At 39.4% G+C, this 25,653-nt stretch overlaps 1 protein-coding gene across 1 annotated transcript; it reads right to left on the reverse strand.

Moving 5' to 3' along the window:
* Nucleotides 1–1,984: 1,984 nt before the first annotated feature.
* scara3 (scavenger receptor class A, member 3) lies at nucleotides 1,985–21,715 on the reverse strand. Its single transcript, XM_026142836.2, has 12 exons — nucleotides 20,861–21,715; nucleotides 11,442–11,477; nucleotides 10,936–10,980; nucleotides 9,752–9,871; nucleotides 7,418–7,498; nucleotides 6,866–6,984; nucleotides 6,528–6,772; nucleotides 5,846–6,065; nucleotides 5,474–5,562; nucleotides 5,060–5,252; nucleotides 4,524–4,701; nucleotides 1,985–4,425 (listed from the first exon to the last, which is right to left on the reverse strand). Exons 1-12 carry the CDS (start codon nucleotides 20,865–20,867, stop codon nucleotides 3,932–3,934), a joined length of 1,827 nt encoding a protein of 608 aa, XP_025998621.2. The 5' UTR covers nucleotides 20,868–21,715; the 3' UTR covers nucleotides 1,985–3,931.
* Between the last annotated feature and the right edge of the window lie 3,938 nt (nucleotides 21,716–25,653).

Below are 25,653 nucleotides of genomic sequence, written 5' to 3' on the forward strand. Positions count from 1 at the left end.
AAGTAAGTTATCTAATTTATAAAGCTTTTATACTTACAGAGGTAAATAGTTTCACTGCTTGAGGTGCCAATCTTAATAAAAAGGTAAGCATGTTTAAATTAAACATGGCCATTAAAGAATTACTTATGGCTGCAATATATCACCTGAGAAATGGGAGGGCAAAGAGGGCTGAAAAGACAACTAACCCTAACCCTATAATGTGAATTACAGATGTTCAGGGCTTTTTTTCTACATTACACAGTTCAGCCATGTGCAGGCATGACATCACATCACAATCAGCAGAACACATTGGTCCTGTGGGTTTTTGGTAATAAACTGTTTCCCACATACAGCCTTTTACGACTACTGAACCTTCTTTATCACCAGCCAGTTGTGGTGTGGAGGGAGGGAAGAAGTGTTACATCCCCCCATTAATGATTTTCAGGAAAATTTTGAAGTTGGAGCTTTTACTCTGTAAAGTGAAGTTTAATTCACTCTGAAGTGAAAGCAAATCTGGTGGGTTGATTTATACTGGTCAGTAAGCACAACATGCCTTGGTTTGAACATTTTCTCATAGCAGACAGCTCCTTATTTATGTTACAGCGTCACTGAGTGTTGTAATCTGAAAAAAAAAATATACAACTTTCAAGTGAATCAAAACTTTTCTACATCTACTAGATAAACTATAAGTAGCAAAAAAATCAGTTAGCTTTACTTGGGCACCAAAAAGACAACAGTAGAGTATTTTCACTGGTAAACATGATGAATATTTGTTGCTCTTTTGGCTATGTGTTATTCTGACAGGAGTCTGGGGTTAGAGATGCTGAGCCTTCATAATATGTAAAGAAACTGTAATTAAAATCCCCCCTCCAGTGACCTCTGCAAGTTTTAGGTTTAAGGTTCTCAAATATACCTTCCAAGTTAGCGTGTGGTGCAAAGTGCAAACTGAAATTAGCAAATAATTCCTGCCATTGGATACAGAGTGTGTCCAAGCACTTGATGATCCTGCAACTGACATCAAGGGTGGGCGGTAGTAAGATCGGAACATTGTGAACAAGGTAGGCTATAATTAAATGATAATTGTTTAAATAAAAAAGCACAATGAGGGATGCGTATGTAAAGTATTTAAAACAAATAAAAATGTAGCATAGTTGCACAATTGTTTGCATGTCTGTTAATAGCTGTTTGTGGTGATATCTTTAATACTCTGCCCTGCAAATTCCCCATCCATCAGTTTAGCATCACTGCTAATGATTTATGGCTCTACATATGGGAAGAGTTTAGACATGTCTGTTTTAGGGCTTCCCAACTACAAAATAGAAAGACAAGAAATGGTTTGAATTATGGTGAAGAATTTCTAAATGATTTAAAAATGACAGAAATTCACACTTTTGCTTCAGCTTTATAGGAAGGAAACGCTTTATGCTTATAACTTCTCAAGAGACTGAAGGAATAAGGGATTTTTGGTGGCTTTCTGAAGGACGTTTTTGTTGGAGGTCAGGTTTCTTTAACATCCCACAAGGGATGTGATGTTCCAGCACAGGGAAAAAGAGGGCAAGGCTGTGAAAATATAATTCAGCAGGAGATCAGGGCAGCCACAGTCTTCTGCAGGGAGGTTTTCATCTGGTTTCGTCCACAGCTGCACAAGCCTTTCTCAGATATCAGTGCAGATTGTTGATCGTAGTCACATCTAACAGTCTGATTTACAGTGCTTTGTGGTTGCATAAAATAGGTGATATTTAACATTCCAAAAGTATTTTTTGTTGTTGACTCATTTGTGCACAGCTTTGTACTGCACTAATTGCACTATAGACTTTAAATTTATAAATTATCTGTGTTTTAGATAATACATACTCATGTTAAAATACCAGGCTATATACAGACAATTGAATCAGGCTTAAAAATCTAATGGGGAAGGGTTGTGACATGTCTTTTGATGCAGGGATGAAACCAGTCTCCCTTCTTTACATAATCTTTGGAAGTTCAACAGGATAGTGACACGGTAGAAACTCTACAATAAGCATTTATTGAAGTTCAATGCAAGCCAGTCGCATTTCATTACATCATCCAGATTTACAGACATTTTATGATATTCTTTTTGTTAAACTTTCGCTTTGACATATCAGTGATTATTTGTGTTTCTTAAGACCCAAACACCATTAAAAAAACATATATCTATCATCAAAGTGTAAAGAAAAATTATCCCTAATTTTGGTGTTTTTATTTTTAATACTTGATAAATTTATATAAACTTCTTTAATTCTGTGACCTGTCAGGCATCATACGTCTTAAAATATTAGTAGCGCATAAAGTGAAATGAGCTTATTTGCTTTCTTTCTAGATGTGAGAAAAATAAAGCTCTCTCAGTGTCAACATATACGAGGTGATGCACTTATGCTTCTTTTGCACTAGTAACAACTCAGTTCCGCTCAACTCTACTTGACTCGGTTTTTCGGGGTTTTCCATTAGGTGGTGGTACCTGGTACTAGGTGCTTTAAGTACCTGCTCGGCCAACGTTCCAAATGAGCTAAGTCGATCTGAAAATGTGACATCAACAGACTGCATGCCACTGATTGGCCAATGGTGTGATTTGATAAGTCATGAGAGTGACTCCATCACAGAAAGGACAAAAAGCCGTAGACAGAGAAGCAGGTAAACCATCACCTAAGCGTCCTCCATTGGTGTGTTGGGCTTGTTGCACATACAAATCAAGTCACTGGACTTTCGGCCGCATCGCTATCACGACCCCATGTACATTGAGGTGGTGTTCAAAATGACTGACACTAGAATAGTGAATAGAGTTGAGTCAAGCTGAGTGGATACTAGTGGAAAATAGCATTAATTTAATCTCCAAAGATCAAAAAGCACATCTGAATCTGTTTTTTTCCATATTGTATCTTGGAAAGACTTGAGCTAGCTTTCCTCTATGTCCCCAGTCTTTATGCTAAACTAGATTTATCACCACTTTAAGCTCTATGCTGTAAGATATAGGAGTGATATCAAGCTTCCTATCTTACACTAAGAATTATCACAATTATGATCTCTAATGTCAGCAGCAGTTGTTTTAGCTTTCATTTTTACTATTTTCAACTAACAACTTTACCACAAAAAAAAATCACTGCATGTAAGAGACATTCACATGAAAAATAAACCCACAACAAAACAATTCATCACCTTTGAACCCACTAAAGGAAAAAAGGTTCTCAGAGTACCCGCTCTGAACCTCCAATGAAAACTGATTTTGGTTTTAATTGTGACACTTTAATAACAGTGCCCCCCATTGGCAAGGTTATGTCAGCAATGCGTACATAATCTCAGAACGAGTGGATATTTTTCCATAGAGTCGTGAATGACAATGTAAACCTTTGGCTAGTCTGGATGGAAAACCCCACTACTTAAGTCCAAATCTGTGGTTAACAACCCTTCCATTTATTATGCCCCAAGAGGTTTTAGCGGCTTGACAACAACCTCAAACACATTCTTTGCTTCTGCTACATTAAACAGGCAAGACTTCATGTTTAGTAATGGATGTTTTTTTTTCTTTTTTCATATTCCTACTGATTTTGAGATTTTGTTTTTTATTTTGTTCCGTAAATTAATTTGTTGTTGTTGTATAATTTCCACTGTAAGAGAACCCATCAGTTATGTGAAGACCATTTCCAAAAAGTCTTTCCAAACACTGTCAGCTTATAGGCTTGGTCATTTTGACTTCTCACCAACAGTTCAGTTTGTAATAGCAGTTCTGTCATAGTTTTAGGCCTTCCTTTTTAGTTCAGCACAGGATCAGGAAAACCCTTTTTAACTCCCCCATGTTAAATTTGATTTGATGCACTTGTTCATTAAGTTCTTCATTGTCCTCCTCAGTTTCATAGAAATTGATAATTAGGCATTGGACCATGACCCCTTCAACTTCTTCGTACGAGACAAATTACATTGGACTCCATGTTTCTCTCTATTGTCTCTTGGAACCAGCAGCAGGCGCCACAGTCCCTTGTGTGGGGTTGTTGATTCGGTCATGGCTGCACGCCAAGCCAGGAGGTCCAGAGACTCCTGGTGGTCCATGCGGCCCCACTGGCCCCTGCTTTCCTTTGGGTCCTATTGGCCCGCTAATGCCAGGTATTCCGGCCTGGCCCTCGATCCCTGGAGACCCTGGAGGTCCTGGGAGACAATCTTTACCAGGGGGACCCATATCACCTTTCTGGCCCCTCTCACCCTTTGGGCCTGGTGGACCCATGGACCCCTTATCTCCTTTGCTACCTTGTGCCCCTCTACTGCCACTCGGGCCTCTTTCACCAGGTACTCCTTTGGGACCAGGTGAACCTTTAGGTCCAGCAGGTCCACGATTTCCTGTAGGGCCTCGGTCACCTTTGCTGCCAGTCAGCCCAATGGGTCCTTTTGGGCCACTTTCACCACGGTTCCCTTTGGGTCCTGGGGGTCCAGGAGCGCCTGTTGACAACAGATGGTGTTGTAAATGTAAAAGGAAAAAACAAATCAAAGCAAAGCATTCTTTGCTATTCTTGTTGTTTATACACAGCAACATCCACCTTTAAGTATAGTGAAGTTCTGCATTAGCTGTGTATGGTGAACATCTACTAGTTTCATCTCCTCCATCACCATAGACAAATTCCTGATGTCCATGTCCAGTCGGACATTCAGCAACAGGTTCTGCTGCCTTAGAGTGTCAGCTAAGTGCAGCAGTAGCAAGACTGTGTTGTTCAAGTTCTGCACAAAAAAAGAGAGGAGGGGGGCGCATAGATAATGAGAAGCAGTTGGAATTTAACAATGGAAGGGCTAAATATTAGAAGTTTATGTGGCAAATCAAAAATCAGCTTAACTAACCTTAAAGCTAACTCACTAGCCCAAGTGATCATGCAAATTACAACAAGCATTTTGCTACTGGGAGTCTTTTGTGTGTACTTTAAGAATTTTCACTTGCTGACTCTAAATCTGAAAGCTGTTAGTATTGGACAACTAGTACGACCCAGACGGAAACTGCAATATGTTTCAGCATTTCGGAAAAACGCTTGGTCTCCAGAAATAACTCCAAAAACTACAATATAGTTGTTGTGTTTTTTGCAACCTGCAGTTCATCGGTGTGTCTGCCCAGGCGAGTCTGGCATGACGAGCTCTCTGTGTTGATGTACTTATACATGCTTTGGACGTGGCTCACAGTAGCATTGACGCTGGAGGAGATTGAGACAATTTCCATCTCAATAGAGTTCAAGCGACCATCCAAGGCAGAGAACCGCTCACCCGTCCGGTTCTCATAGTACCTAAAGAGGACAGAAGTTTGTGATGGCTGGAATGATATGTCTCTCTGTGTATATAAATAAATATATACACATATAATAGACTTCATGATATGTAAACATCACTTGTTTCAGTATTTAACTTTCACATAAGTCAGACTAATGTAAAAATCAGGAAGTTGATAGTATATTAAGCCTTAACACGAGAAAGTCAGTGTAAGGACATTGAGTGTTTTGAATGTTACCTTGAATGGTAGTGAAGGTCATGCATGTTCTCCTCATGTTCGTCCGTGAATGTTGACACGTTGTCTAGCTGCATCTGTAAGTTCATCACCTGCAGAAAACACCCAAACAATCTGGATCCTATCCTCACACGTCCCCAAATTGCTTGATTTACTGATTTACAAGAGATTAGACTGTCCAGCTGCAACTTGACCATTTGATTCCCCAAAGGACAAGTTAACTTAGAATCAATTTAAATCCCGATAACTGTTCCTCCTAACTGATTTATGGCCATGTAAACAACCATATCTCTTCTATTAATGATTAATGATTTTTTATTTAACACAGTCTGTTTATGAATATCTAAGAACAATCAAGCTTACAAATGCACTAACCTGGTGAGTGAGATCATAGTAGAGCTCAGTGGATATGGCGATCCTTTGGTGATCTGCTACGATGTTGTTCTGTAGGAAGCGCATGGTTTGCATTGTGCTGCTGGTGTTGGACTTGATAGCACTCAGAACCCGGCTGTAGTTCTGCCAGTCACTGGTTAATTTATGGAGGACATACGTATCCTCATCTGCTTTTCTCTGCAGGGCATCTATCCACTGTGTACTAACAGGTAGAGGGATCACAGAAGATGGGAGTTAGCAGCAGTGTTGATAATAAGGGCAAATATCCCTGATAGAGTTATTTCAGACACATATGCACACATGTACATGATGTTCTAATAATTTGTTTATCAAGGGCAACCAACAAGAACTTTGGATATATTGAGAACTGCACCAAGGCCCAATATAACCTAAATCAGGATTATTATGAACCTTGAATCGCGCAAAGCTACTCTAGTAGAGTGCAAGAATAAAAACACTGAGTTATAAATGAGCATCACCCTTAAAGGTGAATACACGTAGAGTTAAGAAAAAACTGAAATAATCCGGCAGGCTGTGGATGCTGTATAGTTTAAGGTTACTGGTGTTGCAAAATGCTTTCCTCCATTCATAAATCTGAACACTGAGCATGCTCCATTAAGTGTATGATCTAGTCACATCTGTCCTTTCTCAGCTTTTCATTCACCTGTGTGCCACTGTTGTATTAACTTGATGCGCTGTAGCTTTGATGTCAAACGAATCCTCCAGCAGTGTTTTTATCTTCTCCTGAGTTTCTTCAACCACGTCCTTCCAGCCCTCCACCCGATCCAGGTATCTTTCCAGTGACTGATTGAGAACTTTGATTGACATAAGGTGGTTTTGGATGTCACGTGTCAGCCGGTTACTTGTATCCTTTAGTGTCGACTGGGTCTTGGAGGCTTGGTCCAGGACCTGGAGAAGAAAGAAATGGTGGTAAATTTTCTTTGGGCTTTAAACTACTGGTCCCCTTTTATTATTTGAGCTTTTTTTTGAAGGCCACCATACCTGCTCCTGTGCCAGTATCATTCTCTGAATGTCTTCAAACTCTTTCTTCAGTTTACTGATCTCCTCACTGTACAGAGTTGCATCCAGGCAGCCTGAACAGTTAGATGTGGTCCTCACATCTGGGATGGGAAGTTAAAAAGGACGTGAGATGGCACAGGAAAAGAGGCAGGATGCTCTAAATTACTGTATTTGACAGCTGACCACACAACCAAGTTCCTAATGTGTAATCAGGTGAATAGAAGAAGAAAACTAATGTATAAACGATCAGCTGAAGCTTGTAAGGTAAACCTTCCTGAATTCCAATATGTTAAAATGTGCTGATCCATGTGATAATATTCACAGACAGCCAACTCCTGTCATGCTTTAAATTGAAACACAATTAAAGCTGTTTTAGGAATATATAAAATCCCAGAAGTTAGTAGGAATGTAAGTAAAACAGTTCAATTCAACAAATGTGCAAAAACTTTGTTATCTGTGAAAAAACAATTATTCCTTGATATTTTCTCATAGTTCTTATAGGATCAAAGTGAGTATTAAAAAAAGTTACTTTACCCTCTATTCCTTGCTGGACCTTTGTGATCTTTTTGTAGTAAGCTGACTCTTCTTCAGAGAGGCTGTCCACCTTCCTGAACACTGAGTACACAGAATTACACATAAATATTTCAAAGTATTTTTAAACAGTTGTACTTATATATTTATAACTTATATATAAGTAAAGGAACAATAACAGTGAGCGATCCGAGTGCTCTGGGGTAAATGGGGAATGAAATCATTAGATTTAATCATGTAAGGAGGAAATAATTAACAGCAGTAACTTGGTGTTAACAGGAAATAAGAGATATTTAAAGGAGTAAAAACAGGAAGTTGTCATTTAAGCCCTGACAACAAAACACCTAAAGTTTTCATTGGCCTAAACACTAATTATGTATGATGGTTTATCCAGCTGGTCAGGTTATAATTCCTCAACATATTTCCCAAGTGACTAACAGCAGTTTAGCAACAGTTAGCTTTTTAACATCCTAAGCTTTGAGCCAGGGCAATATTAGAAGCCGTTCTGTAGTTTGTTTGCATATATAAATGCTTCCACATGTGCGCATACTAGCAGTGCAGTTGAACATGGCCTGTGGCTTCTTCTATTCGTTGAAGCAACAGAATATATTTTAAATGTATGAATGTGAATGAGTAAATCTTTTTTTTATGGGTATGCAGGGGTGTGCATCTGGTGGCATATGTTTCAAAATAATGCTTTCAGTGTGACAAAACACATTTCATTCCCCAAACTATTTTTTCCATAAAGGGGTAAAACTGTGTCCATATTTTGTGCAGAAAAAAAACTGTTGCTAAAAAACAGATGTTCATCAGGGAATTGAATATCAAAGGTTACTGTTTCTCTTCTTGTGCATATTCACGGATGGGATTTGCGGCCAAGTGCATGACTTCTTCCAATGGTATTAAAGTTTTAGTACTTTGGTGCTGCACAGCTGTACTGGACGTTGACACAGTGTCAGTGTGTGTTATTCAAATGTATTTTGCAAAGCTAAGCCATGCTGTGGTGCACTTTTTAAAAAGAACTGGATTTCTCATAGCAAGACTCCTGGCAACTCTTGCAAACAAGCCATACGTCTTCAGTCTTTTTCTAATTGCGTTGTCATTAACTTTAACATGTAACATACCAAATGAGGGATGTAGAGTCTGAGATGTAGATCTTGGGTCTTTTGCAATCTTTCTGGCTATTGCACAGGATACTGCTTCTCTAAACTTTGGGTGAATTTGCTTAGACATTCAGTCCTGGGAAAATTGCAACATTGTGTTAAGATATGCAGTAAACTTCCAAAACTGCCCTTATAGAAGTGGTTAAACTTGCTGATGATCAGGTTTTAAAGGAAAAAGTGATATTTTTTATTCTTTTTGCGATTTGAGAACCTTTTGCAACAGTATCAGCTGTCAAATTAGTCAGCTAATTGTCCTTTATAGTAGAAAAAAACAAATGGTAAAATATGCATTTGATTTTCAGTGTAGCTCTGTATGAATTAGAGACAAGAGAAATACTTGAGGTTTCCTCTTTTTAGAGTTTGGAACAGTTTCTGGGGGAACAGTTTTGCTTCAGTAAAATAGTATTTTTGTAAATATAAAGGGAGAAAACTAAAGAAAAATCAAAGGCATATTTCCATCTGATATTCTGCTAAAACTCTTAACTAACTGTGGTTTAAATCCTACACTGAAAATGAATGGTGTCTGATTTGTGTGCTTTTCTTTACATGCAAAATAAAAAAAACATTATTAGGTGCAGAAATGGTCTAAAAAGAAGGAAATTAAGCATAAAGGGGTCAAAAAAGTGGTTTCTCCTAACAACCAAATGTTTGCTGAAACCACTTGCTGATGGCCGATGATGAACATGCACACTCCGTCCAGGTTTCCAGCACACGTGCAAATGAAAAATTACACAAAACGCCCACACGCATTTTGTGGCACACCTAATTCAAAACTGGGCTTTATTAGGATGTGTATCTGAATGCAGCCTTCTGTGTGTTGAGGGATTTTGAATCAGTTCTTGCCTGACTCTGTCCTCTGATGTCCCTGAACAATTGTAAACCATAAAGATTTACGGCTTTCAAGCCCAATAAAAAGTGATGCTGATGTAAAAAGCACCTGCTGCTGCTGAGTAACTGTCAGGTAAAACATGGGCAACAGAATCCTGGAACACATTCACTTGATCTATGGGAGTTTGGGGAGTGCACTATTCAGGCAACTAAAATGTATGTAGAGAAATTTGATGTGCTTTTCACTCATTTTAATGCACAGAGCTGAATGCGTCCAACCAATCTCTGCATGAGGAAGACCTCTGTGTTTTCATTTAGAGCAAATCAAAAGTCAAGTTGAGCTCACCAAGTGAAGCCAGCACTGCAACAGTTATGATTAGGAAGGCAACAAATCCATAGAGGATTTTGACAGCCAGTTGAAGAGAATGGCTCTGCTGGCACCGCACACAGCCACCTCGACTACGACCTGGAGATCAAATCACACGAACAAAGTCAACAAAGTGAGTAAATTAGCAAACGAAAAACAAAATTGATTTTCTGATCTGATCGTTTAGTTGTAGCTACTGTAAAATGAAGCGCTCATAAAAGAAGTATCCAGATTCTTTAGTTAAACAAAACAAAAACAATAGTAGCTAAAACATAGAAACCACGTTCCTAAGGCAGAGACTGAAGCATCTCCAAAACGGTAAGGCTTGTCGGAGCCTTTAGTTGGCAGATACTGGAGGTACATGTTGAACTGATATGTATAGTATTTAAAATATCTACAGCTAATACCCTGGTCCAAGATATCATCTCCAAAGTTCTTAGTGGGACAGATCAGATTCGGCTGCAGGGACTGTCGTGATGTTTTGGCTCATCAGCACATGATTTTAACATTTAAATCTTTTCATTTTATTTATTTTCTCCTGCTTGGGGGCAACAGGAATAACACCAAACTGACTTATTCAGTATCATCTTAGAGTTAATATGAGAGACACACAACTATTCCATTTGTGTTTGTATTCATATATGCATGGAAAATGTAACTCCATTATTTTTTGTTCTTTTTTTCAATCAACTCCTGAGAAACAAATGTGCTCTTCAGCCTCTATCGTCTAACGATGTTCACTTAATCTCTGAATGTGCTACTTTAGAGGGTTTTTTGTCAATATTCTGCCATTTATTGACTCGACTGATGCAACTGATCTATTTAGTCAGTATATAGTGAATAATAATGTCCCAAAGCTAAAACTGATATAAAACTTGAAAATTGTTCACATCTGGTATTTTATTCTCTACGAATAACATTTTTGCTAAAATGCTTCAGTTAATTGTAACTTAACTGGTACGATTTCAATTACAAATAATGGATTGATTGGACTGACGTTAGGCAAACTTTAAAACTGTATTACTGGACTGGAGCTTTTTAACATAACAAACTCACCAAACCTACAATTTGTACACAATATGTCACTGCTGGGGGAAGAAAAAAAAAGCCCATCCTAAGATGATGCTGTTTTTCATTGTTAGATTTGTTCATGTGGCCCTTACCTCTAAATGAAGGCATTTCCTCCTCCTCTCCAGTGAAGTCCTCCTCTGAAGAACAAAGAAAATGCAAACAAAAGAAGTTGAAAAGATAAAACAAGTTTTATTCATCATTATGTCATTTTCAATTCTTTAAATCTTCATTCCATGTCATAGAAAGGCTTAAAAAGAAGCACATAAGGGTTGAAAGGTGATGGATAAGTTTTCATATCTGAATAGTCAATGTTGATCCATTAAACAGGCTAGTTTCCACACACTTGTTATTAAACAGAGCTGTAATCATAGGTTTCTTATGATAAATCTCACAGGCTATGGATGTAATTACATCAGCCGAGAAGTTTACTCGAGGCCACTATTTGCAGTCAGTGTGAATGTGGTTTATGTCAACAGAGCCACATAACCTCCAGTATGTGAATGTGAATACAAGTGAGGGCAAATTGACAGTCGTGCATAATGAACTGGTTCACATCCATGGCTCTTCACCAAGGACAACAAAAGAGCTTGATCATTACCTTTGAAAAGCTGGTTCTCATATCCACCATAGTTGTCTGTCAAAGAGACACAAAAAGCAGACGTTTAAAAAATGAAGCTGAGTGAAATTCAGCTCCTCTGGAGCCACAAAGAGGTTTTATTACTCCTCTCATAAATCACACAAACCAGCTGCCTCCCTGTTTCCCTTGAAGTGTGCATTGTACCGAGTGCACACAGCATGAAGCTGCTGTCCCAGAAAATGCATGTTTTTGTTCTTTTTAGATGTTTTCTCTGAATTGTTGCTCACTCAGGACAAACCAGTCCCACGGTGGTGCAAAGCATGAGAAAATGTGTTTGTTTGTGAGTCTGAGAAATTTGTTATCACACACAGTCATGGAAAAGGCTGGAGTAAGCATGACTTGATATGACCACAGAGTGCCTAACAAACCAAATGAAGCTAGATTACTTAAAAATCCCCAGATGCATTTGACTTCATGTTTTCATAGCTGTAAGTAAGTGCTGGGGCTTTATTGCACGTTATTAAATGTGCAGCATACAACTGCACCTGGGACACTGTGGGTGTGGAGCTGGAAGTTTAGCAATCACTCATGCTGACCACAGGGGAAACTGTTTCTGAAGAAGAGGAGCTGGAAATCACAACAACAGTCATCTCAAGGTGATTTGTATTGTAAGGTAGACCCTACAATAATACATACAGAGAAACACCCAAGAATCATATTATCCCCTATGAGCAAGCACTTTAGCGGCAGTGGGAAGCAAAAACTCCCTTTTAACAGGAAGAAACCTCCGGCAGAACCAGGCTCAGGGAGGAGCAGCCATCTGCAGCGAGAGTCTCCTGTTTGAATGATAGCTGTGTTTGTCGCACCTCCATCCTAACCGTCTTTGTGTGGAATCCTTAGAGTGAAAAACATCTCTATGGATTGTTTTTGGAATGTGACATTAAATGATTACTTTGACTGTTTTGTTGGTGACTTATTAGTCCCTGAATGTTTCCTTCAGCAGCAACGTAGCATGTCTAGTATTTCTTTTGTGACATTTTGACAAAGATATGGACATTTATTTAGACTATGTAATGAATGTTTAGAGCTATAAAAAAAACAGTGTTTTTAAGGAACTACTCCTTTGCACAATACAGCTGTGGGAAAAAAGAGTCAGAGGTTGCAGCATTTAGTGAAAGGTTTGCCACATGCTAATGAGCAGGTGTAAGAGTTGTTTGGTCTGAGATTTCCACTGTGCAACATAACTTTGGTCTCTTTTGTGCATTGTTATATAAGTGAAAACTGCCTTAAATGTTTCTGTGTTGCAAAAACATGTTGGGGAATTTCTGCTATGGATCAGTCTCTGCAGTTAGCCACAAGATCATCTCAACATCAGGCGAGGTCTGGCCTCCGCTAGTGAGAAAAAATAGGACAAAAAACAGCAGGAGAATTAAACTAATGGTGGACTGTAAGACATTAATTTTTTTTTAAACTAGAGAAACGGTTTTAGTACAACTTTTGTTGAAAAAAAAAAAAAAGAAATGTCTGTGTAATGCAGACACACACAGTTGCCCTTAGATGACTGGGTTCTGGTTCCACATGGCACAAATGAGAAAACAAACAGGGATTCAAGGCTTGGATGAAATTAGGGAAAATATATGTTAGGTTAGGTCAAATGAAATTAAACCATGGGATCTATTTGGAGAACAATGTTAGTGAAGTTTTGATAGAAGAAAGTATACACTTGCAAAAGCAGCAATGAGGTAAATGTTTATGTGAGTCAGTGCTGAAATGGCTGAGGTCAGGTCTGGGTGGACAAGTCACAAAACACTGAGGCTGACATAAGGATGGGTGGAGGCAGAGAAAAGGGGAGGGAGTAGAAAGGGGAAAGAGTGAGAGAAAGAACTTCAGGTTAATATGGACTGAGGCCATGCTTACAGTGGCAAGAAAGACTTTTTATAATAATCTGCACCTGGTGGCCAGCTACTCTGATCAGCAGAAAATCTTTTTCATTAGCTTTCACAAATGTGTAGCTGTTACTGAAGTGTTCGATGTGATCTGCAGCCTGTGCTTGTTTAACTAAATACCTGCAACACTTGGCACTTACTGGTATTTTTTTTTTTCTCTAACGCTCTTTATAAGTTAAAACCAAACCCGTATTGAGGGCCACAAGTGCCAAAGTGAATTAACTATATTTATAAATAAATAATTGATTGAACATGTCATCAGTTAAATTAAATTAAATTTGTGTCATTCAAATCATTTAATTATTTATCGGTAATTTTAATTAATTAATGATGCATTTATTGATGTCCCTATTTCAGTTAATTATTTCCCATTTTAATTAATTAATTATTTCATGATTTCTGTGCTGTATGGAAGGCCACAAGTGCCAGAATGGGTTAAATAAAAACATCATTAAATAAATCATTACATAGTAACACGGTGGTTAGCACTGTTGCCTAACAGCTTGTCCCCTCCATATCTTTCAGCCATGACTCATTTGTTGAATTTGTAATTTCCACTACTAGTTAAACTGGGACTCTGAAGTCTCTTCTGCTGACCTAAGTTGGCCAAAACACTAAATTTAACCCTGCAAACAGCAAGCAATTTTCAGAACTTTGTGTTCAGAACTTTACAACATAAGGTAAAAACAGAGTTTGTGCAATTCTATCTCCCATTTTCCTGACAAACCATAACGAAATTACGGATTGCTCAAAAATCTTGCAACTGGCTTCATGTTGTAACAGTGAAATTAAAAGTAGTAATACATTTAAATGGGGGTTTTAGTGAAGAGCCCTCATGTCTGTCTAAAAGAGGTATAAATCCTGTTCAGAGACCTTCCCACCCTGACTAAAGCACATACTTGGTGGAAAACTGAATTCCTGGAATTCTTTTGGACTTTTGTGGTATAAATATGTTTGAATGCCAGCACACTGTCTGTTACTGGAAGTTGAAATTCAAATTCTAAAACTGTATTCAACAAGAAATATCGAACAACCCTACATGTATGACTCTCCTTTGCTTCCTTTGACTTGCGCCTTTTTTTAGTCGTGTTTTCGCTTCTCTCAGTGGAAAAAAACCCCTCTTATGTCTGTCTCATTAGTGGGGAAGCTGTCGTGTCCAACACACACACAGACCAGAACTGAGCTGATCTGACAGCAGCACAACACAACCCTGCCATATTAAAAGGATGTTTTGGTTCAGTGGAAAGGCAGTCTTATTAATTTGCGGTGCTTCACAAACCTACCACCTATGGTCTGAAAGCATTTCCCTCCAAATTAAACAAACACAGAGCATCTGCATAAACAGCTCACATAAAACCCAACCCTTTGTTTTCCTGTCACTGATAAGGTCAGATTATTCAAAAGCACCCTTGCAACATTGATTCAGCTGGTTCAAATTTCATCATTAAGGGAGAATAACACCTTCAGGGTTTAGGATAACTGCTGCGAGGTGTAATAAGATAAAAGTGAAGAAAATAAAAACAGATTTCTATCTAATAAACCAACCAAAACAATAAAACCTTCTGAAGGGTATTATGTAGGTAATCCATGCTGCTAAACAGCTGTGGTAATGGACACCTGTACATAGGTACCCCATCCTCCAGTTCATTCCAGTACATCCCAGGCATACTCAGCAGCAGTCAGGGGTTAGATCTCTGGCTAGACCTTCCTCCCTGAGGATGTGGTCACATGCAGATTACTTTTACACCCATAAAAATCTCATTGCTTTCAGATCCCAGTGCATTTATACTTTACATAACTGGGCATTTCCCCCCTGGCAGGTAAGTTATCTTGAAAGCAGCTGGCCCTGATTATATGGTAACTGTGCTTGTGACCTATGTAACAGAGTTACAGACCTTACATGGATATAGAGTAGTCAGAGTTTTCAGCATTGTTAATGTACATGCAGTTAGGTGTATATATTTTTGGACATGTGAAAGCACAATTTGCGTATAAAACATATTCAGGTCACAGTTATTTGATGAATGTGGCTATTTGCATAAAAAGTTTGAGGTCCACAGAGGACCAAGGTCGTGGATGATCATAGGATGCTTTCCATGGTCAAGCAAGGTGGTCGAGCCTTATCCAGGAGGAAGCCATGTCAATTTTCTATTTTTAAAAAAAAGTGTGTAATACAATACTTCACTATAGAAAATAGTTCAGAACATTCGCTCATTAGACAGATTAAACTAAGATAAGGATCAGGAAGATTCAGCTGGCTGCAGCTGGATGGTGCTCCACAGCACAGGTTGGTAATGACCCAACAAATACAGCAAAAGCAAGCCAGGAATTTTTGAAAGATAGGAGGTGAAATATGCAGCGACGCTGGAGTTAATCAACTGATCTCAAATCGATCAAGAATGGATTTCACTTAAAAGAGAAAGCTGAAGGTAGAAAGACAAACAAAGAAATGGAAAATGAGGAGTTAGAGTTAGGAGAGAAGAACTAGAGGCCTGGAAAAACATCATAGTAGAAATCCCATTCTTTGGTGGTCCCCTGATTCCAAACTTCAAAGACCTCATTCACAAAGGATTTAAAATAAGTCTTTTGAGCCATGGCTGTGAAGGCATGGTGGTTAATACAATATTTGTTTACAATCTTTCAAATTAAAGCAAAGCCCATACTCATTATATGACGTTAGTATATTTTGTTAAACAGCTAAAAAAAGGTGTTTAAAAATGTGTGAACCTTATTATATACAACAGATTTACACAGTTTAGGTAAACAAACATCACTGAACTCTTTGCTTTTTTAGAGGAAACATGTGAAGGACAGAATATGCAACATAAAGATGCATCATAATCAGAAAACAATCATAAACCAAGGACTAGAAATAGAAATAGATACATTTCGTGTCCAACAAGATTAAAAATAAGAATAAAAGTACAAAACAATCAAAATATATTTATATTTTGGACATTCTTTGTGAGACATTTGAGACATTCGGTATTTCTGTGCGCGATGAATAGTTCATGTCCTCAGTGTGAACACTAATAGGAATAAAGATTATAAAACACAGCCAGAAATGCCAAAAACCATCTGCTGCTACAACAGCCTCCATTCTTCTTGCAAAGTTTTTCTTGGTCCCGTTCACACAAAGTGGTCTCGCAGTCTACATTCCCATTTATCCCACAGGTGTTGGATGGAGCAGAGATCAGCTACACTTCCACACCAAACTCTGAAAGCCACCTCTTGGTGGACTGGTTTGGGGGCATTGCTTTATGCTGTAGCTTTACCATGAAAGCCACAGACAAAAACTACTGAGTCATGCAGACAAGCATCCACAGGTAACTCCTGTTGCTGTCAAAGCCCTCGTGTGTAGATGATGTACAAATATCAACACTAGCAGTTTTGGAACAGCCTTTCCTGTGTCCCTGATATACTTCTAAGGGAAAAGTGTGCAGAAGAAAGGTTAAAATATATATAGAAACTTTGTGAAGTCTAACAGTCAGATCTCAGGATGTCGTTCTGATCTTTTACTCTCTGACTTTTAGTGTTCGTGAAAGCAGCACCACTTCAGTTTGTGGTTCCTTTGCTGAGGTTTTATCTCAGGGGGCTCTGGACTTTCCAAACCCCATACCCACCCTTTTTCTCCCTTTGGACTTTACTTTCGCTACAGGCATTGTGCAAAATGTTATCCTCTGTAAATAACAGGCTCTGTATGCCCTCTGACCTCCCCACATCACTCGCTGCATTATCCAATTTTCTGTTCAAATAGAGATGCCTACTCCACATCATAATAGTTTTTCATGTTCCCATCCTTCATTGGTTCATTCTGCTGTTTTGACCAGTAAAATCTCCTCCTCCTGCAAATCCAAGCCTTAAGTGGAACCAGAGTTAGGAGAGGGGGCCTCCTCCAGATCAGAGTGGAGGTCTTGACCACAACTCATAAAGTAAAATGAGTCCCTTTCTAAAGCTTTGTTGACATCTCAGCCATTTAGGTGCCCTGTGACTGGAATGCGTGGTTTCTGCAAAAGAATATAAATGGTCGGTATGTGTCGCTGCAAACTGTGAACCAGAATGTATAGAAAGGCCATTTCAATAGAGCACTCTTTTATTGTGGTTAGGCAGTAAAACACAAGATCTTTGCAGTTAACATCCAGTAAATGGATGATGTTTTTTCTAGATTAAACTGATTTGGAAAACCAGGCTGAGAAAGTAAAAAAAAGAAGCAAGGCAGGCCTGGTTAGTTTTATACAGTAAGACTGCAAGGCCAAAGGAAATGTACAATCTTCAACAACTAAGCCTTTCTGTATTTACTCACCCTCATATTTTATAATCATTTCTTCATCTTTTCACTCCAAAGGTTTTCTAGCCAAAGTGTACAGTTGACAGCTTGGACATCATTTTTCATTTTTTATTCTTTTTGTTCTGGAGTCTAATTAACACCAGTGTTTGCTCAACTGTACCAAATCAAAATAGGCCGCACCACAGAAACTAGTACTACAAAAACTTGAATGCCTTTGTTTGGCTCGACTAAAAACAACAGCAGCATAAGAAACAAAACAGTAATGGATCAAAATCCTATTAAATAATAACATCTCTGTAAGGATTTCAACTAAAACTCATAAAAATTAATCCAGTATACCTCAGAGTCCAAAAACTTACCTGCAAAGCTAACAGAATAAGCTAAATTAGCTACATTACTTGCCTTGGATAACTAAGAATCCATTCAAATTAACCTGCTTGAACCTGGGTGTTTTTTTCATCGTCATCTTAGTTTCAACTAGTGTGTTTATCCAGTCTTGTTTGCACAGATTAGAAACATGGCTGAGGTCAGACTAGTTGGTCCATGTAATATGACAGCTTATTCACACCCTCATCTCCTCCAGATTCGACCACTGTGATCACTGAGTTGAGATCAGATATGTCTGTGCATCTGTGCAAACATTTAAAAACAGACTCAAAACATTGTTGTTCATAAAGGTCTACACTTACTAGTCGTGTTTTTGCTTTATTATATTTTGCTGTTTTTACTGACATTGTCAATTAAGCTGCTGTTAACGCACACAGGATTTTATGTTTTTATCTTCATCTACCATTGCCATTGAAACTCACTGTATACATGCCTAAATGATCAAGCAGTTTCCCATTTATAGTGTATAAGACACTGGCCTCCCATTCCCTACAGAAACAATTTAAGATTTTCTGATTACTTTTAAATCTGTTAATGGTATGGCTCCATTTTATCCATCTCAAAATGTCTAACACCATGTACTGCCACATACCCAAAAGATGATAAATAGACCAGTTATTATACAGCACTTTTCCGCAACTTGCCTCATTCACCAATTCACACCCACTCGCGCAGACTGGGATTGAACCCCTGACCTTCCAGTTAGTAGGTGACGCTACCACCTGAACTGCACTGAGCTACTGTTACTGTAGTTACTGTTACAGGTTCGACCGCCCAGGCTTAAAACAAAGGGGGACCATGTTTTCACAGTTTTAAGCCCAATGCTGTGGAACAAACTTTTTCAGCTAATATTAAACAACCTAAAAAAATCTATATCTATCTATTTGTATTTGGTTTTTTAAAATGATGTCATCTTAAATTTGTTCTTTTGTGTTCTTATTTTAGCTCATTTCATGGATTTTGGAATGTTTTAATGCTATTTTTTGTCAATTCTAGGAATCAGCATGTAACTCTGATTGTGAGAGATACTGAGAGATGTAGAAATAAAGGTAATTAATGCTATTATTAATTAATTACACTAAAACGGTAAACAAGAGTTTTTGGTTTTGTTTTGGGTGTGGCATGGAAAGAGAGCAACATTTCAGTCAGTAGCAGGAGGCTTTGCTGTCTGTCTGACAAATTCAGTATCAAATTCTATTTGGGCACTGCCGTTACCTTAGTTTTGGCATTGTTTGTGTTTGTGTGAGTTAAACTGTCAACTACAACTAGAAGAATCTAGTATTTTGTGCAGTCAGGGGCTCAACAAGTTGCTATGACCCTGTCAAAGGTTTTTCATAAACAACTTAGTATGTAGTCCACGTGGTTCATCGAAGTCCGGTAATGTAAGTATCCGAACTGTGATGCAGTGAAAGAATTAAGCTCTGTTTGCACATAAAAGTGGTGAGAAGAGGGAAGAAAAATAAACAAACAGCCACTGTTATAGCTGGAACTTATAATGTTGCTAAGGTCTTAATTAAAGATCAAGTTGCAGATTCAACATCACAGTCAACATTTTGTGCTGCCAGCTCTAGTGTGGAAACATGAAAATGCCCAGGAGAAACATTTAGATTATGAATCCAAGCTAGTAAAAACAAATGAGGAAACGCACTCTGAATACAGTGACAAGAAGCCAACACAGCTTCCAGATACTCAGTGTCCTTGTTCTCCTTTCACTTCAAATTCATGATGCGTTGACTGTAAATTTATATAAAGCTTCCACAGCAAAAATTGCACTCAGGCCTCCACTTTGCTCACTCTTTCCTTTTCCTTTGCCAGCCATACACCTGTCTGCCTGCTTTTCCTTTCCCTGCACCTCCTTGTTTTTGGACTCTCCCTCTCCTCTCCATTCTGGGAGGAATGTATGAGGCAGCATGTTTTGTTCTGGCTGGGCTGGACTGAAACCACTAACAGACCTCCTGCATTGTGTGGCTGAGAAGAGTACTGTTCTTGGAGTTAATTTGCTGTGTCGCCTTGTGGTTCATGTGCAGCTTCTCCCCCATTTAAGCTCGATGTACCAGTTAGAGGTAGAGATTGATATTTCCAGTAAATATACTCTTCTTATATGATAAACATAAAACTTGAAAGTTAAAAGAGATCATTCAAAGTAAAAAAAAATAATTATCAGTTATGATAATGAATATGTGAGGACATCTCCACATATTTTCAAGCTGTTAGTTCTGTTTGGCTTCTCCCTCTCACTCCTGCTCAGTCATTCCCTCTGTATCCACTCCCCCACGTGACTGCTGTGCATACTGTATCTCTGGAAACTATCTAAGTACTTCTGCTTTCTTCACAGCTGTTGGCAGTTTTCCTTGCATAGACTGTTGTAAAAATACTCAAATTCAACTCGTATATTTTCACCCGCCCTATCTTAAGCGGAATATTAATTCAGTCTGCGGTAGATTGGCATGGCTAGAGAGTATCTAAAGTTTTATGAGACCAGGCTGTGGTGCACGCATGTACGCATTACAGAGATTTAAAGATGACTCATCAAAGTGTCACATCCAACAACAACACACGTGCACTTTCTCAGGATCTGCACTGCCAGGTTTCAGAGATGATGAGAAGCATATGTGATTGTTAGTGCCCTGCGCAGGTGCCTGTCTGCATCTCACCATGAGACATAATGTTTCTCACTACATTTCTAAGTGTTTTCCACACTGGGAAATTCACCTACGTTTTCATCAGATGGATCTTTTGCATGTTCAAAAGTTGGTGAAACAGGGCAAAGTTGCATTTCTAGATGCTAAGATGTAATGTTGTAGGTGAAGTCTCTTTACCTTTCATGATTTCTGGCTCCAGATATCGTCTGCAGTATTGCCAACTTGTTGCGGTCTATTTTTTTTTCTTCTCAAAATCAAGTGCAAAGGAAAAGCAGAAGTAGTCAGCAGTGTACCAATGGGTCATTCATGCGCATCGTTCCAGTGGTGACCAAATTTCCAGAGAAAGTGAGAAAAAAAAAGCACCTCCAAATTTGAAAAAAAGAAGCAAATCATGCACAAAAGATGTTCATTCACATCCAGTGTAGTGAAGAATAAAACAATCTTTGTTAAAATTTAGAAAAAAAATAACTATGCAATATCTGGATTATTGGAAATATTCTGAAAAAATTGTCGATGCTGAAGGTAGGTGATCAAAGCTCATCTAACTTTTGCACATTTGCCTGCAGCTCTCTGGCATCATCCCTTCCCCATCCAGAGCCTGATAAAGCTAAACCTCCTTAGACAGAAACCATGTGTAGCTTTATAGAGGGAGGGACAACTGGAGCATGGCAGGATGAAGAGAAAGCACAAGATTGGTAAGAGAGATATAAGCAAGAAGGCAGGGAGGCAGAGAGAGAGAGAGAGAGAGATGGGAGGGAAACAAAGAAAGTAAAAAACGAGGGCGGGACAGGGAAAAGGACAGAATGCAAAGGCAAAGGGAGGGGGAGAGAGAGGCAGGGAGGGTCCGTGTGTTTTGTTGAATGTCAGTTTTGTGGCCGAGGCTAATTGCTAACAAATGTCAGAACACTGTGGAGTGAGCACCTTGAATATCTGTGGCCTTGGCCTGTGAGACAGGAAAATAGTTTCTTTGAAAACACACCAGTGCACACACTACAACATGTCGAGGCCATAATCCAGACCTGGCACCAGTTTGCAGGCCTCTCAGTTTGCTCCCCTTAACCTTGACTACCAGCGAGTTAGACTAACAGCAGGTGTAAATTTTGCACCAACACACACACACACACACACACACACACACACACACACACACACACACACACACACACACACACCCGGCCAGTCAGCTGACGAGGCAGCTCCAGTGGCCGTCTGTCAGACTTACAATTTTCGCTCTGTCTTCCCTCTCCTGCACTCACTGTGCAGTTTAATATAGCTGTTTACTGTTAAATAAATAGATAACTGTATTAGTTTTGAAAGGCAGGAAATGAAAAAGTCTCATCACATAATTAGTCTGAGCTGCAGTTCAGAACAGAAGGTCTATTAACTGTTTATGGTGTACTTGCTGATATTATTACTGATAAAGTATACACTCACGAACCACTTCATTTGGCTTCATTAGAAAGGTGATTTAAGTGGCTCTTGGTTATTGGTGTCAGATGTATTTCAGAGACTGCTGCTTACTGACATTTTCTCTCACAACCATCTCTAGGGTTTGCCGAGAACCATGTGAGAGAAAAAACATCCAGTGAGCAGCAGTTCTCTGGGTAAAAATATCTTGTTGTTGATGCCAGAGATCAGAGGGGAACAGCCAAACTGCTTCAAGTTAAAAGGAAAGCAACAGTAACTCAACAGGAAACTGAGACAACGATTACCACAAGCTCTCTAACTGGACTATAGAAGATTGTAAAAACATTGCCTGGTCTGATGAGTCTTGATTTCCGCTGTGATGTTCAGATCGCAGGGTCAGAATTTTCTAAAAATGATATGAAAGCATGGCTCCATCAAGCCTGGGTTTAGGCATTTGCTGGTTGTGCAATGGTGTGGGAGATATGGACTCCCCTTTATGACCACAGTGTAGTCATTTTCTGATCGCAAAGCTCAAACCATCTCAAACTAGTTTCTTGAACATGATAATGAGTTCACTGTACTCTGATGACCTTCACAGTCTCCAGATGTAAACATTTAGACCCACTGGACACCTGGAGCCTAATGAAGCCTGGGGCTAAGCGACAGGCTGCACTCTGGAAAGGTCACCAGTACATCACAAGGCTAATAGAGAGAGACAGAAAGCCATTCACACTCATAGCTCCTGGATATGGCTGACATGAAAAGGAATGTTGAATAGGTAAGAAAAATAATACGAAGATGTTTTCATATAAATTGTGGCAACTGGGATAAGCTCCACCAGGATAAGCAGTTAAGAAAATGGACGACTGGACTTTCCAGTACAGAAATCTGTAACAACCCAAAGGACATTCTTTGCAGTCATTACTATGGTAAATATTCTTATCTGGATACTTCAGTGCTGCCAAATTGTCATTGTCTAAAATGTAGCCCCGGGAAATGCTCTTTTTCATCAGTATAAAGGTAAAAGATGCTACAGTTTCTAAAAAGCTTGAATTCCATGAGGTTATTTATTGTATGAACCCACCGGGCTTTGATCACACTGTGCAGTTTTGGGGGTTTTTAATCAGCTTCGTTGACGCACATTCCAGCGCACTCACACATCCATCCACACAGAAACACATTCTTCCCTAAATTGATACCAGAATCATCCAAATGTTTGAAGTTCCATGGTCTGTTAGCCACGGTTATTCAGCACGCCAGTGGGACCAATTAAGCCTGTTGATAATGATATTTTGTGTTAGACATCAGCGGAGTAAGCTCTCTGCTTGCATGTGTATATACTGAAATACTCAAAGTCATGGCACCAACTGAGGGTTGGCTCCAGAGCTGGATGGTTTCAGTTCAGTAGTTATCCAAGTGAACACAGCCGCAGCCCAGCAGTTGGCACACACACGCAACAGTACACCACACTTTGTCAACACCTGTATGAACTAACGCATATTCACACTGGGTGTAAAGTACATTTGCTATGGGTCACGCAACAGATAATTGGTTTAGCAACACTAGATCAGTTGCTGGTAAATCATCAAAACTGAGGAAAACAAGTTGAACATACGTGAGCGCTGCTGGTGTGCGTGAAGTTAAAATGTTGAATTTGTGAAAAACAAATTTGCAGCCTTGTAGCGTTTGGAACTACATCACACAGCTCAAACAAAGGAAGCAGCAGTGAGTGCGGATGGTTTATCTCACATCATCTGTAGTGTACAAGTCAATTAGGAACTGCATTTAAGTCTGATTTTGATCTATAAAATCGGTTTTTGGCCACTTAGTGCCAAAAACTGAGTAGGGGCAGGGTTTGGTTGGTGTCTACTCCTTTGTGAAAGGAAAGAGAAACTGTAAACCACAGTGTGTGAGGCTTAATTTGAAATGTAATATCTTCTCTTTTGAAAATATGCGTATGTGGCTAAAACCAATTCCATTTGTTTGAAGTTGTGTTTTTGACATCTTAGCAAATGTATGGCTAATCTTCTTTTACCTCTGTTTTGGTGTTCATCAGCTCATGTGGCAATAATAATTACAGGGCACTTTTTGACCAAAACAAAGATGGTTGCTCAAGCAACACAACACAAACCATAAAATGTTTCCCTGGAAGCTAAATGCTTCACTGGATGTGTTCACCAATCAGTTGGTGAAATAATGAAAGTTCAAGTATTAACCAGTGTCACACAGGTCATGTGTAACCCAAAAGGCTTAATGTGAGTTGCAGATGACAAATTCATCCGACCTTTCTGACCTGGTTTTCTATTACAAATCACAAATTGTAAATTTAAAACACATTTCCCAGAATGCCTGAGTATGATGTTTCACTGGTATAGTATTTCTCTCGCTTTCACTCTCTGTTACCTCTCATTGTCAGGAATTCTGAAGGATGAGGTCATTGCTTTCTTACTGTTGTGTTACATACAGCAGATGTCCTGCATGCCTTGTCTAATGTCAGCCCACCACTCAGAGGAGCCAGATCTTTGCTTTGGTTCTTTCAAAGGACTTCTTTAAAGAATTTAAGCACAGCAGTGTTTAATTTGGTTGCTATATTTGTCTTACCAGCCACTGGGGGCACAATATGGGTAGGAAGGACAGTAAGTGGAGGAACTGGTAAAGGGATGATGTAGTGTTTGGAGATGGTGGTACTAACAAAAAGACAGGAGGCAGAACTGGAGGAAGATGCTAAGACTTTGGGGGGAATGACCGGGAGCAACAAATTTAGAGCGACAAGGCTTAGGTGGTTTATCCATGTGTAGAGGAAAGATGGAAGCAATACTGGACAAAGAATTTTGAAGATGGCGCTGGGAGAGTAAGGTGGAGGCCAATGAGCCCCGATGTTGACCCCTAGAAGGCAGCTAGAAGAATGTGCTATCCTGAATACATCACCTGCAACAGAGTTCAGAACACTTCATTCGCTACACCTTGCAAGTACCAAGTTGGACGGAGTTAAAATACTCAGACCAGCGCATTTGGCACCAAGAACCATGCCACTTTCAAAACTCTTAAATTAACTTTTTACCCAATTCTAATGCTCAGTTTGAACTTCAGTAGGTCATCTCCAGCGTGTGTACATGCTGAGCCGCTGCTATGTGATTGGTTGATTAGATATTGTTACGGATTCAAATATTGGGGATGGTGTTACATTCTGGGAGGCTGTGGGAATGTGTGGGCGTGGTGTTGTCTTCTCCCTCTCCTCCTCCTTTGTTCTGGCCCCTCCCCTTGTCTCTCTCTGCCCCTGCCTTCTCCTTTAGGTCACACCTGCTGCTCATCTGCTCTCGTTACAACCAATTACCCTCAGGGGTGATATAAGCTGGAGAAGAGCAGTGTGGAAGAGGAGGGAGAGGTTTCTGGTGGATTTCCTCTGTGCTGGTCAGAGTGTGCTACTGGCTTAGGTGTGGAACAGCCTGCTGTGTGTGACCAGCCTTCTGGTGTGTGGCTCTTTGTGAGTAGTGCTTAACTGAGCAGTGATTGCCCATGAGTGACGGCGGCCTTCACTAGTTTGTGTGGCCTGCCTGGATATT

This window comes from Astatotilapia calliptera, chromosome 15 (genome assembly GCF_964374335.1).
Source record: "Astatotilapia calliptera chromosome 15, fAstCal68.1, whole genome shotgun sequence".
NCBI classification, from domain to species: Eukaryota; Metazoa; Chordata; class Actinopteri; order Cichliformes; family Cichlidae; genus Astatotilapia; species Astatotilapia calliptera.